At 56.5% G+C, this 12,110-nt stretch overlaps 1 protein-coding gene across 1 annotated transcript in view; it reads left to right on the forward strand.

Annotated features, from left to right (window-relative positions):
• The window catches only part of GTF3C5 (general transcription factor IIIC subunit 5), a 28,279-nt gene extending 17,532 nt beyond the window's left edge, over nucleotides 1-10,747 (forward strand). Inside the window, exons 4-11 of the mRNA XM_033195147.1 lie at nucleotides 2,342-2,537; nucleotides 3,627-3,731; nucleotides 5,435-5,549; nucleotides 6,004-6,084; nucleotides 6,305-6,402; nucleotides 7,633-7,715; nucleotides 9,004-9,146; nucleotides 10,062-10,747. Of these exons, the coding sequence (XP_033051038.1) occupies nucleotides 2,342-2,537; nucleotides 3,627-3,731; nucleotides 5,435-5,549; nucleotides 6,004-6,084; nucleotides 6,305-6,402; nucleotides 7,633-7,715; nucleotides 9,004-9,146; nucleotides 10,062-10,228 (988 nt within the window). The 3' untranslated portion in view covers nucleotides 10,229-10,747. The remainder of the gene's footprint in view (nucleotides 1-2,341; nucleotides 2,538-3,626; nucleotides 3,732-5,434; nucleotides 5,550-6,003; nucleotides 6,085-6,304; nucleotides 6,403-7,632; nucleotides 7,716-9,003; nucleotides 9,147-10,061) is intronic.
• The last annotated feature ends 1,363 nt before the right edge of the window (nucleotides 10,748-12,110 follow it).

Here is a 12,110-nt window from a genome sequence, read left to right on the forward strand (position 1 = left end):
GACAGCGTGAGACTCCATCTCAAAAAACAAAAATGTAAAAAATTAGCCAGGCATGGTGGCGCATACCTATAATCCGAGCTACTTGGGAGGCTGAGGCAGGAGAATCGCTTGAACCCAGGAGGTGGAAGTTAAAACAGTGGACTGAGATCATGTCATTGCTCTCCAGCCTGGGCAACAAGAGCGAAACTCCATCTCAAAAAAATGAAAACAGCACTTGTCTGCACTGCCGCCCCTGGCACTAGGTGGCAGCAGCATCTGAGCGTCTGCTCTGCCCTGCGGGCCAGTGGGAAGCTGTTTCAAGCCCCTGGGGTAAAATGAGGGAGGAGGGCCAGCTGCCTTCGGGCCCTGAGGCCCCCCTTCCTCCCCATGTGGTTTATCGGTTTCCAGCACCTGGAAAGAACCTGCCTTTTCTCCCAGGGCTGCTGTCGATTCTCCTGCCCTGCTGACGTTGCTGGGTGCGTGAGGACTGGCAGGGAAGAGGCCTAGCCACTGCCTCCTTGGCCCCTTCCTGGGGAGATTGAGCTTCCCACAAACCAGGTGGGCAAGCACAGGCTGCAGGCTGCTGGGCTGGCCTGACGGGGTCCTTCTAACTGGAGGATGGTGGGTCCCTCCTGCTCCTCAGGGACTCTCCAAGGTGGTCTTGTTGACTTTGCCATCAGCACCCTTCGACCCCTGCCAGCAGTTCCCCACCTGCTTAGAATCATGGTGACACAGACCACAGCCTGAGGCCGCCCCGGGGAGCGGGCTGGGGGTGCAGCCTCGTTTGCACAGCCTCTCCCTACAGGGTTGGGCATAGAAGGGCTGCTCTTGCAGATGGCCACCCGGTTTTCCTTGGGGGCATCTTTGAAACCGGGATAGTGCCGACCTGTCCCGTGCGGTTTCTAACGCAGCCACTTTAAAAAGAAGGCCCAGACTTGATCCCATCTTTCTAGTTTTGTTTCCCAATGTGAAAGTTACTATTACTCTTTGTAAGTGTGCAGATGATGTGTACTCATGTAGAAAACTAAGGTAAAATGGAAACAAACTGAAAAGGTAGTAATCACCCAAATGGATTCTATGATGTCCAGGACCTACTTTGAAATGTACTTCAAAATAGTGGGTTGGGTGGAGGTTCGGATGAAATGCAGTTAACCATGTGGTGATATTGTTGAAACTGGTAACGGGCACATGGGGGTTCTTGACACCGGCCTCTGCCTGCTTTTGTGTAAGTTAGGTGTCCAACCTTAAAGAGGTAACCACTACAAATATTTTGAGAAATGTCTACCTAAGGGTGTTCTGTGCCAGCACACAGAGATAGTTCTAGAATCTCTGCTTTGCACGTGTGTGTGTGTTTTAAGACTTTATTTTTTTAGAGCAATTTTAGACTCACATAAGAAGGCACAGCAATTTCTCATATGCCACCTAGCTGCCCCCACACACAGCCTGCCCCGTCATCAGCGTCTCAGTAGAGTAGGGCACTTGTTAACAGTGGATCCACCTACGCTGAGACATCGTCACCCAGTGTCCGTAGTTGACATCAGGGTTCCCTCTTGGTGTTGGACATTCTGTGTGTTGGGACAAATGGAATCCTTGGCTTTAACCCCTGTGTTTTATGACAATGCCATTTGATGAGGTCCTTTGTTCATTCACCTACATGTGGTCGAGATGCCTGTGAGCCGAAGAGTCATGCTCTGTTGGGTGGCAGGACAGGTGTGTGATGGGACCTTTGCAACCAGGCTCCTGGATGGGAGTCCCAGCTCCTTCCCAGGAGCTCTGTCTCTGGGCAAGTTTCCCAGTCCCTGTGGTTTCAGCTGCTTTATTAGAAAATGGTCCTTTCTCTGTATAATTAGTTGTGAGCATTAAATAAGTGAATCGCATGTAAGCAGATGTCAGTGAGTGCAGCTCTTGTCCTGTTTTGACAGTAGATCGTGTTCTTTCATGCAGCTGTGCTTTGAGTGATTTCACCATTGCCAGCTGCTGGACATTAGACTCTGTCCAGTTTTTCACTGGTTGGACAGTGCTGCACCTGACTCAGTGCACTTGTGGGGCTACCAGCCCCATGACACGTGCCCTTTCCTGCACTCCAGCCTCTAGGACCTTTTGGGCTTTCCCCAGCTTGAGAGCTGCAGGCCCCGGAGCTTCTCCGAGTTGTCATAGGCAGTTGTGGCCACATCTCTTCCTCTGTGAATACAGGTTCCTTTAGCAGCCAGCTCTGGGGTCCTTTCCCAGCACAGATGTCCAGGGAGAGGCACACGGTGGCTGCGGGCCTTGCCAGGCTTCTGGGCTTCCTGCCTGGTCTGATCCGGTGGGTACCTGGGATGGCCTTGGTGCTCTTGTTCTCACCTGTACTGTCTGCCCCCAGGGAAGGCTACAACAACCCCCCAATCTCCGGCGAGAACCTGATTGGCCTGAGCAGGGCCCGGCGCCCCCACAATGCCATCTTTGTCAACTTTGAGGATGAGGAGGTGCCTAAGCAGCCGCTGGAGGCTGCAGCCCAGACGTGGAGGAGAGTCTGCACTAACCCCGTGGACCGGAAGGTAGAGGAGGAGCTGAGGAAGGCAAGTCCTGCACTGCGCCCGGCCCCGGGGGCTCCAGTCTCCGTGTTGGCCTCCCGTGTTTACCCAGCTGCTCCCTGTTCCTGGCTGTGGGGTTGGCGGCACCGACCTGTCCCCGTTCCTTAGCGCATGGGAACTTCTCACTTTCAGATGTCATGTCTAAAGGCCGTGTCGGTGCAAGTTTTACATTCCCAAGGGTGAAAATGCTTCTTAGAGTTCTTAAGAAAAATACGCGTGCGTTGTTCAGTTGTGACCTACACGTGGAGCTCTGGGATCCACTGCGCTCTTATTCATCCATTCACTCATTGCAGCAAACCCAGTGGGGCACCTAGTGTGCCAGGCCCAGCACTTTCTTACCGTTAGATCTGGAGCCGTGCTGCCAGGCAGCCCGCCTTCCCCGGGCTTGCAGGTGCCATGGAGGCCTGCATCCCCACTGGCATGAGCATCAGGTTCACAGTGAGGCCACGGCCACCTGGAGCCCGGCTCTTTCCTTACACAGTGTGCCTGTGGGAGACCACGTGGATATCTTGTTGATTTCCAGCCGTCACTGGGGCACACTGTCAGTGGCTCCTTATTGCCCTCCAGGCACAGCCCACATTCCTGACCTGAACTGGCTTGTGAGGCCCGCTGCCCCGGCCCCCTGGCCCACTACACTCCGGCCACACTGACCTTTGCCATCCTCCCCAAGCCAGGCTGTCCCCTTTACCTCTGACGATGTCCCACCTCAGGCACCTGTTCTGTAGATTGGGGCAGCATGGGGACCCTGGGACTCTAGCACGTCCCCCGCCCAAGCCTTGCTCTCTGCTGTGCTGTGGGCTGTAAGAGGACAACGACTATGTCTCTTGTGGTCATTTCAGGGCCCCAGCCCCACAACTGCACTTGGCACAGGGTGGCGTGCCGCCCAGGCTTCTGAGGGACGGGGTGAGAGAGTGAGTGCAGCGGGTCCTAGGGCCATGCCCTGTGTGTCCAGCCCCTGTCCTCTACCACTCCTCTCTGGAGGGGCCCCTGGGGCCCAGCCCATGTTGGGGAGTTCAGGGCAGAAGGGTGGAAGCTGCTGGTGCTCCTCTCAGCCTCTGCCCTTGGCCTCCCCAGCTGTTTGACATCCGTCCCATCTGGTCTCGCAATGCTGTCAAGGCCAACATCAGCGTCCACCCAGACAAGCTCAAGGTCTTGCTTCCCTTCATAGCCTATTACATGGTAAGTGGCAGCTGCCCGCCCACCTGCCTTGGTTCCCACGCATATGGTCCCCGGTCCCTGCTGTGATGTCTTAGAGCCACAGTAAGAGCAGCCAACCCCCTATCCTGGCTCCCCGTCCTTCCTGCCCCACCCCCATCCTGGCCCATCCTTCCTACCCACCCCGGCCTGGCCCTCATCTTTCCTACCCTACCCCCAACCTGGCACCTCCCCCGTCCTGGCACCTCCAGCCTTCCTTCCCCTCTGTCCTGGTCCCCCAATCCTAGCATCCCTAAGACAGCTTATTAAAGCCAACTGGAAAAGTTTCAGCTCCCTGAGTCCAGGACGCTCTCCACAGCCTGTTGGGCTGCAGAACCCAGCCCCTGACCACAGCGGCCCATGTCGTCCTCCACCTGTGTTGAGTGGGGTTCAGTGGGAGGCAGATCCCTCTTTGATCTCCAAGCATGTAAAGATGGATGTCATTACTGAGGTTCCCAAAGATGCTGGTGGGAAAGGGATCCTCCCCGCCGTGAGGCCTCACAGAGCATTAGGGGAGGCCAGCGTAAGACATGACCGTGAGGGTCTGCAACAGGCAGTAGGGCACAGGAAAGACTCATTCCTCCTGCCGTGTTGGACTCTCGGCTCAGGAGCACCACCTGTGCTGCTTGGTGTTGGCATTTTATTTTATCTTATTTTTATTTTATTTTATTCTGTTTTTTTTATTTATTTATTTATTTATTTATTTATTTATTTTGAGATGGAGTCTCACTCTGTCCAGGCTGGAGTGCAGTGGTATGATCTCTGCGCACTGCAACCTCCGCTGCTGGGATTCAAGTGATTTTCCTGCCTCAGCCTCCTAAGTAGCCAGGAGTACAGGAGCACGCCACGATGCCCAGCTGATTTTCTTTTTTTGCATTTTTAGTAGAGACGGGTTTTCGCCATGTTGGTCAGGCTGGTCTCGAACTCCTAACCTCAAGTGATCCGCCTGCCTCGGCTTCCCAAAGTGCTGGGAGTATAGGCAGGAGCCACCACGCCTGGCTGGCATTGGCTTTTTAGACATAAGCCATTCAAAAGCTCCGTTTGGGGACAGAAGACATCTCATCAATTAGGCCAGTAGTAACACTGGGCACTTAATATGTGCCAGGAACCGTGATAAAGGCTCCGTGGTGCTATCTCATTTAATCCTCTCCAAAACCGTGGGAGGCCAGGCATGATGGCTCATGCCTAGAATCCTGGTACTTTGGGAGTCTGAAGCGGGAGAATTGCTTGCATCCAGGAGTTCAAGACCAGCCTGGGCAACATAGTGAGACCCCATCTCTACAAAAAAATTAAAAATTACCTGGGTGTGGTGTCTCATGCCTGTAGTCCCAGCTACTTGGGAGGCTAAGGTAGGCGGATCGCTTGAGCCCAGGAGATTGAGGCTGCAGTGAGCTGTGATTGTGCCACTGCACTTAGCCTGGGCAACAGAGTGAGACCCTCTCTCAGAAAAACAAATAAAAGAACCCACAGGAAAGGGTGCTCCTGTTCCCTCCATCTGACAGGATGACCAAGGTTTGGAAAGGCCACGTGCCCTCACCAAGGTGACAGGGCCTGCACATGGCAGAGCAGGCCTGGGCATCCAGAGCCTTGTCCCCAGCTCCTGAGCTCTTCTTCCTCAGTGTAGGCTCTGCCCCAGGGACCTGGGCTTTCACCTCGCCTCACATGATTCCCACCTTTTCTGTCTCCAGATAACAGGCCCCTGGCGCAGCCTGTGGATTCGATTTGGGTATGACCCCCGAAAAAACCCCGATGCCAAGATTTACCAAGTCCTCGATTTCCGAATCCGCTGTGGAATGAAACACGGTAAAAAATCCTGAAAGCTTTGCTTCCTGCCTTTCTCTCTATCTTTCAGTTTCTAGCATTCTCTTTGGTAGTAAGAATATTTTCATTTGGAGAGAATAAAAAAACCTTTTGCTCCCTTTGCTGAGACTCTTGGATGCAGAATGGCATGGAAACGAAAGTCTCAGTTCTGTGCTGGCCCCACCGCTGACCACCCCGTTTCTGAACCACAGTCCCTCATTGAGTGACCCCACGTGCCCTATGGTCCTGTGACGCAGGCCAGGCACTTGTGAGAGCATCTGTGTCCACCCCGCCTGGGAAGTGCTGGGATGCATTGGTGACTGCAGTGGCATGCTTGGCAGCCTGGAGTTGCCCTCTCAGGAGCTGGCCCCATGGACCCAACTCCCATCTCCAGTCCAGTGCTGTGTGCCTACGGGCCCTGTGCCCACCCTCCTGACATGCTTGCCCTCGCCTGCAGGTTACGCCCCCAGCGACTTGCCAGTCAAAGCAAAGCGCAGCACCTACAACTACAGCCTCCCCATCACCGTCAAGAAGACACGTAAGTGTGCCAAGCGCCTTTTGTGAGTCATGAGTGATTTGCCAAGGAAGGCGGGGCACCTGGACCCAGATGGGGAGGTGGTTCCTGGGGGTCACTCCAGGGCTCTACCGGTCATTCCTCCCCTAGGAGGGGGTGGGCAGGCAGGAGGGCAGGGCGTGGTTGGGAGAGATACCTCCTCCCCACCCTGCACATGCCAAGCACTGCTGTTGTCCCCACGCAGCCAGCCAGCTTGTCACCATGCATGACCTGAAGCAGGGCCTGGGCCCATCGGGGACGAGCGGTGCTCGGAAACCAGCCTCCAGCAAGTACAAGCTCAAGGTGGGCGCCCTTGAGCCCCAGGAGGGCGTGGCTCCCAGGGGGGCCGGGAATAGAGGGGAGGACCTCCCTCTCGGGGCTGGGCACCCTGTAGGTGGGCTGGAGGGGTGTGATTAGGGCAGCTCTGCCCACTGGGGCCTCAGCACCTTGCCCGCTTTTAGGACAGTCTTCAGACACTGAGGGCAAGAACTCGGTGCAAAGCCCCGGGGCTGTATGTGTTGGGGACATCTGGCAAAGAGGTGGTGACAGGTCTCCGACAGGGAAGCCTGGTGCCAGCAGCTGCATGTGGCTGTCCTTCTCGAGCCCTTTGGGAGCCTGGGCCCCCACTGAGCCACATGACCACTCCTGGAATGATCGGAATTGGGCACACGCAGGAGGACAGAGCCAGAGCCGGCATGTGGGCCGCAGCTGTGGCAGAAGCCTCACTGGCTCACGTTTCTGTCAGTGTGATTGCCTGGCACGGGTTGGCAGTTTTCAGAGCTATTCCCACATTCAGGCTCCCGCAAGCCGCTCCACAGTCCTGGGGGAGGCTGAGAAGGGGTCGTCCCGCATGGTGGAATCACCTGCCGAGGGAGCAGGCAGCAGAGATGAGTGCAGCAGAGACGGGCGATGGGAGGGACTCGCTTTCCCCGTGTCCGGAGGCCCCTGCCTGCTCCCCAGGTTTTTGAGATCTTTGCTGTCTTCCCAGTGAGGGGCAATCATGCCACAGCCTGTGTGGCCTGCCTCCTCGAGACCTCTCCTGGGAGGCCATTATCCTTACCTCTAGAACTACATGGCTGGGTACGGAAAGGAGAGAGTAAACACTCACTAAGCCCTGCTTTCCCCAGAAGAGATGTCAGGGCAGCCCATAGGGGGACATAGGGTGACAAATGAGCAGCAGTGGGTGACGGATAAGGTCAGAGTGCAGGAAGGCACAGAGAGCAGAGCCCGGCACAAGGCTAGTGCTGGCCCCATGCCATGGGTGCCATGGCCTGCTGCACATGCGGGCTCACCGTTTCCAGTGGCCCCGGGAGGGCCTGGTGCTCCTCTGCCTCTCCTAGAGTGTCCCAGGGAGTTAAACCTTGTTTTTTCCCCAACTGCTCCCTGGCCTTCCAGCCTGTCTGCCCAACCTGGTCCTGGTGACCAGTCAGCTCCCTGGAGAGACCCCATGGGAGCCTGCACGGAGTCTCTAACACTGGCAGCCCCCCAGGGCTCTGGCTAACCTTCCCTGTCTCTCTCCCCCTTTTTCACCAGGACTCCGTCTACATCTTCCGGGAAGGGGCCCTGCCACCCTATCGGCAGATGTTCTACCAGTTATGCGACTTGAATGTGGAAGAGTACGTATGGGAGGGGCCTTGAGACACTGAGGGGGACCCATGGGACCCAGGGACCAAAGTGCTCTCTGCAGCTCTTCCACTTCACGTCGGCCGTCATCTCCCGCAAGAACACTCGCCTGTCTGGGAGTTTGGTGCTGCCGAGAGCCCTGGTGTGCTGGCGGTCCTCGCAGAGGCAGTGCCCTGTAGAAAGCCGCGGCTCCAAACTGCGCAGACACAGTTCTTGCTGCTATGTCCTTGCCCCTCTTCCACTGTCCACATGAAGGCCCCATGAGGGGTTCTCAATCCCAGGACCCATCAGACCCCAGAAACCTTTTTTTTTTTTTTTTTTTTTTTTGAGACGGAGTCTCGCTCTGTCGCCCAGGCTGGAGTGCAGTGGCCGGATCTCAGCTCACTGCAAGCTCCGCCTCCTGGGTTTACGCCATTCTCCTGCCTCAGCCTCCCAGTAGCTGGGACTACAGGCGCCTGCCACCTCGCCCGGCTAGTTTTTTGTATTTTTTAGTAGAGACGGGGTTTCACCGTGTTAGCCAGGATGGTCTCGATCTCCTGACCTCGTGATCCGCCCGTCTAGGCCTCCCAAAGTGCTGGGATTACAGGCTTGAGCCACCGCGCCCGGCCCAGAAACCTTTTATCGACTTGTTCTCAGTGATGTTTAAGAATTGCAGGGGGCCGGGCGCGGTGGCTCACGCCTGGAATCCCAGCACTTTGGGAGGCCGAGGTGGGCAGATCATGAGGTCAGGAGATCGAGACCATCTTGGCTAACACGGTGAAACCCCGTCTCTACTAAAAATACAAAAAATTAGCCAGATGTGGTGGTGGGCGCCTGTAGTCCCAGCTACTCGGGAGGCTGAGGCAGGAGAATGGCGTGAACCCAGGAGGCGGAGCTTGCAGTGAGCCGAGATGGCGCGACTGTACTCCAGCCTGGGCAACGGAGCAAGACTCCGTCTTGGGGAAAAAAAAAAAAGAATTGCAGGGAAAGGGCACTGGGATGGGAGGAGATGGAGATGGGAACACGTCAAATACATCTTGAAATCTGTTGAAAGCCGTGGTTCACCAGAAGCATGTGCAGGGGTACACGGCCAGCTTCACGTGTGTGAGGGATCCAGGGAGCACACAGGTTTAGGGCCCCAGCTGGGAGCACACAGCTCGTGTTTCCAATTCCTCTCTGTAGACTCCACTCATGGGGCTGCCTTTCTCGGTACAGCTCTGCCTCCAGCAAAAGCCAACACTGGCATCTCTTAGCAGAGACCCACCCTGGGGCCTGATGTCCCAACCCTCTCCCCACCCCCAGGTTGCAGAAGATCATTCACCGCAATGACGGGGCCGAGAATTCCTGCACGGAACGGGACGGGTGGTGCCTCCCCAAGACCAGCGACGAGCTCAGGGACACCATGTCCCTCATGATCCGGCAGACCATCCGCTCCAAGAGGCCTGGTGAGAGCCGCTTGGGGTAACGGGGGCCCAGGATGCCTGGGGATCCCCTTGGAGACAGAGGTCTCCCTAAGGGGACCCATTCCTGGGAAATGGTACCTAGGTGGCATCATCTTGCTCCTGGCCCTGGTGGGAGGCGGGCATTGTGAGCCGGAGCCCAGCCCAGGAGCCGGCATCACCCCAGCTGCCACAGAGGCTGCCTCAGCCAAGGCCCTCAGCGCTGGGGTCTGGGGCAGGAGACAAGCCCAGAGGGGACGGGTGCAGCAGCCCGGCGCTGCCATTGGGGCCTCCACCGGACGCCCTCACACCAGCCCACGTCTTTCAGCCCTGCGTGTGCAGGCTCTGCCTCTGTCTTCTTCCTGTTCTGCGGGGCCCAACCCCTTCCTGGAACCAGGCAACCCTGACAGGAGCGAGGGCCAGCTGCAGGGGAAGTGAAGGGGGCAGCACCTGCCAGGCAGTGGATCTGACAAGGCTGGGGAGAGTCATAAGAGCCCCCCTCTCAGGGGACTCCTCCCCAGCCACGCCACACAGATCTGACTGAAGCAGGGATTTGGTCTTGCTTGGAATCCAGATTGGTCTTGGAATCCAATCTTGGTCTTGCTTGGAATCCAGATTCAGCCCCCTTTGGGAATCGAATCAAGAGTGTGGACCCTTTCCCAGAGACAATGGCGTGTTCACTCTTGAGGGTCCCTGGGCCCTGGAAGCTGCTCATGGCCCCCCTGCTGCAGTATTCCCCTGGGTGCCTGTTAAACTACACCTTCCCGGGGGGCCTCCACCCCATACTTACCCACCAGCTTCTTCAGAGCTCGAGCTCGGACCCTTGTAGTAGTAACCAGGCTCCCCAGAGCCTGGTGGCCTTTCTGGGGCCACCCAGCAGCCTGCATGGGACACCCATGGCCTTGTCTCCTCCGGCCCCAGCTCTCTTTTCCAGCTCAGCCAAGACTGACGGCGGAAAAGAGCAGCTGACGTATGAGTCTGGGGAAGACGAGGAGGAGGATGAGGAGGAGGAAGAGGAGGAGGAGGACTTCAAGCCATCTGACGGCAGTGAGAACGAGATGGAGACAGAGATTCTGGACTACGTGTGACAGGGCCCAAGGCTGGGCCTTCCTGACCCGGCCAGACACCAGTCTGGCCTAATGAGGGAGCCAGGGCTCCCCACTGCCACCCCCCAGTGCCCGGAATGGCCCTAGGAGGCCCTCTGAGGAGACCTGGAGTCCCAGCAGAGGGTGCAGCTGACCCTAGCACTGGCTGTGACGTGCCGCTGGGTGCTGCCTCTGGTCGTAAGGGGTTAGGGACATCCCCAAAGGGTATGCCCTGGCTCCGCCACCCATGAACCAGCCCAGCATCCAGCCAGTGAGTGCCCAATGCCTTTCAGGATGAGACCAGTAAATGCCGGAGGTGGAGCTGGGCAGCTGCGGGGCCCCAGGCCACAGGCCAGTCTCACTTGGCTCTCATGACTGTGGCGGTGGAGATAGTGTGGGGAGCCTGGCCCATGGTCTCAGGTGGCAAGAGCTCCCTTGGCTCTGGATCCCAACCGTTTGGCGCAGCTTTGCCCACAGCCAGGCCCCTTTGGAATTGTCCTTATTAAACCAGTTTCCCGAGAAGTCTGGGTTTCTCAGTGTGAATGTTGGAGCTGCAGGGGAGTCTCTTGCTGCCTTGGGGCTTGGGCTCCCTTTGTCCCTTCCTTTAATCCTTCATTCAGGGACCTCATGCTGGCAGTGCTGGCCTGTGCCCCTCACATGGGGTCGGGTTGGGTGAGGGCAGCTGGGAGGACTCCAGGCCTGGGCTGAGTTCTTCTCTAAATGAATACCTTCTTGACAAAGTCATGGGAAATGGGCCCTGCTGTCCCGTGGCTTCCCAGTGTGAAACTAGTGGGTCCTGAGCCCACCGAGCCTGCCTGCCTGGCCCTACTCCCCGTGTTGCCCTTGGCCGAGGCACTTCTCGTGTCTCCCCGAGTGCAGCAGCAGCACTCCCTCCCAACCTGTGTGCGTGCCGAGTATTTGTTGAGGAAACAAAGTCATTTGTCCTAGAGAACGGCCCCGTTCTGGATCGGCTGGTTGCTTCTGCGTAGTGCTGAACCTGCTTCTCTCCCCTGTATTTCCTGGGGACTGGTGGAGGCTCAGCCCGCTTCAGGTTCAAGGTCTCTCCCTCGGCTGCGTCGGTCTGCAAGCACAGGATGTCTGCTGGGCCCCTTTGTTGACACCAGGATTGACCAGCAGGTTTAGGTGTTGTCAGCCTGATGCGTTGGTCTTTTACTTAATGGTTTTTGGGTTTCTGTGTTTTGTGGGTCTTTTTTTTTTTTTTTTTTTTTGAGATGGTCTTGCTCTGTCGCCCAGGTTGGAATGCAGTGATGCAATCAGGGCTCACTGCAGCCTCAACCTCCTGGGCTCAGGTGATCCTTCCACCTCAGCCTCCCGAGTAGCTGGAACTACAGGTTGTGTACCACGTTGTCCAGATAATTTTTGAATTTTTTGTAGCGATGAGGTCTCACTAATGTTGTCCAGGCTGGTCTCAAACTCCTGGGCTCAAGGCATCCCCCTGCCTCAGCCTTCCAAAGTGCTGGGATTACAGGTGTGAGCCACCACCTCTAGCGTATTGAATGGCTTTTGAACAGCCGTTGATCATTGCCTGTACTGCCTCCTTAAGGGTGCAAAATGGTGATTTTTTGAACTGTATTGTTCCCCCTGTATTTAGTAGCTGGAATTCTATAAAGGAATCTTCCTCATCGTCTCTTTGATTACCCTGAAATACTACTTGGACAGAAAAGGAGGGAAAATGCCTGTTTTCACCTCTAACAGTTTTCAGAACAATGAGTTAGTGCCCTGGCAAGGGCCAGTGACAGGGCAGGAGGGGGTGCAGAGTATTTCCTGGGCTGCTTGGTGAGCTCAGATCTGTCCATTGCAGGCTTGCTTTTTCATGCCCAGCTTGTCTGTCTTTGCCCGGAGGCCGCCTCAGATTAGCTTCTGT

The sequence above is a fragment of the Trachypithecus francoisi genome, unplaced genomic scaffold (genome assembly GCF_009764315.1).
Source record: "Trachypithecus francoisi isolate TF-2019V2 unplaced genomic scaffold, Tfra_2.0 Contig01585, whole genome shotgun sequence".
Classification (NCBI taxonomy): domain Eukaryota; kingdom Metazoa; phylum Chordata; class Mammalia; order Primates; family Cercopithecidae; genus Trachypithecus; species Trachypithecus francoisi.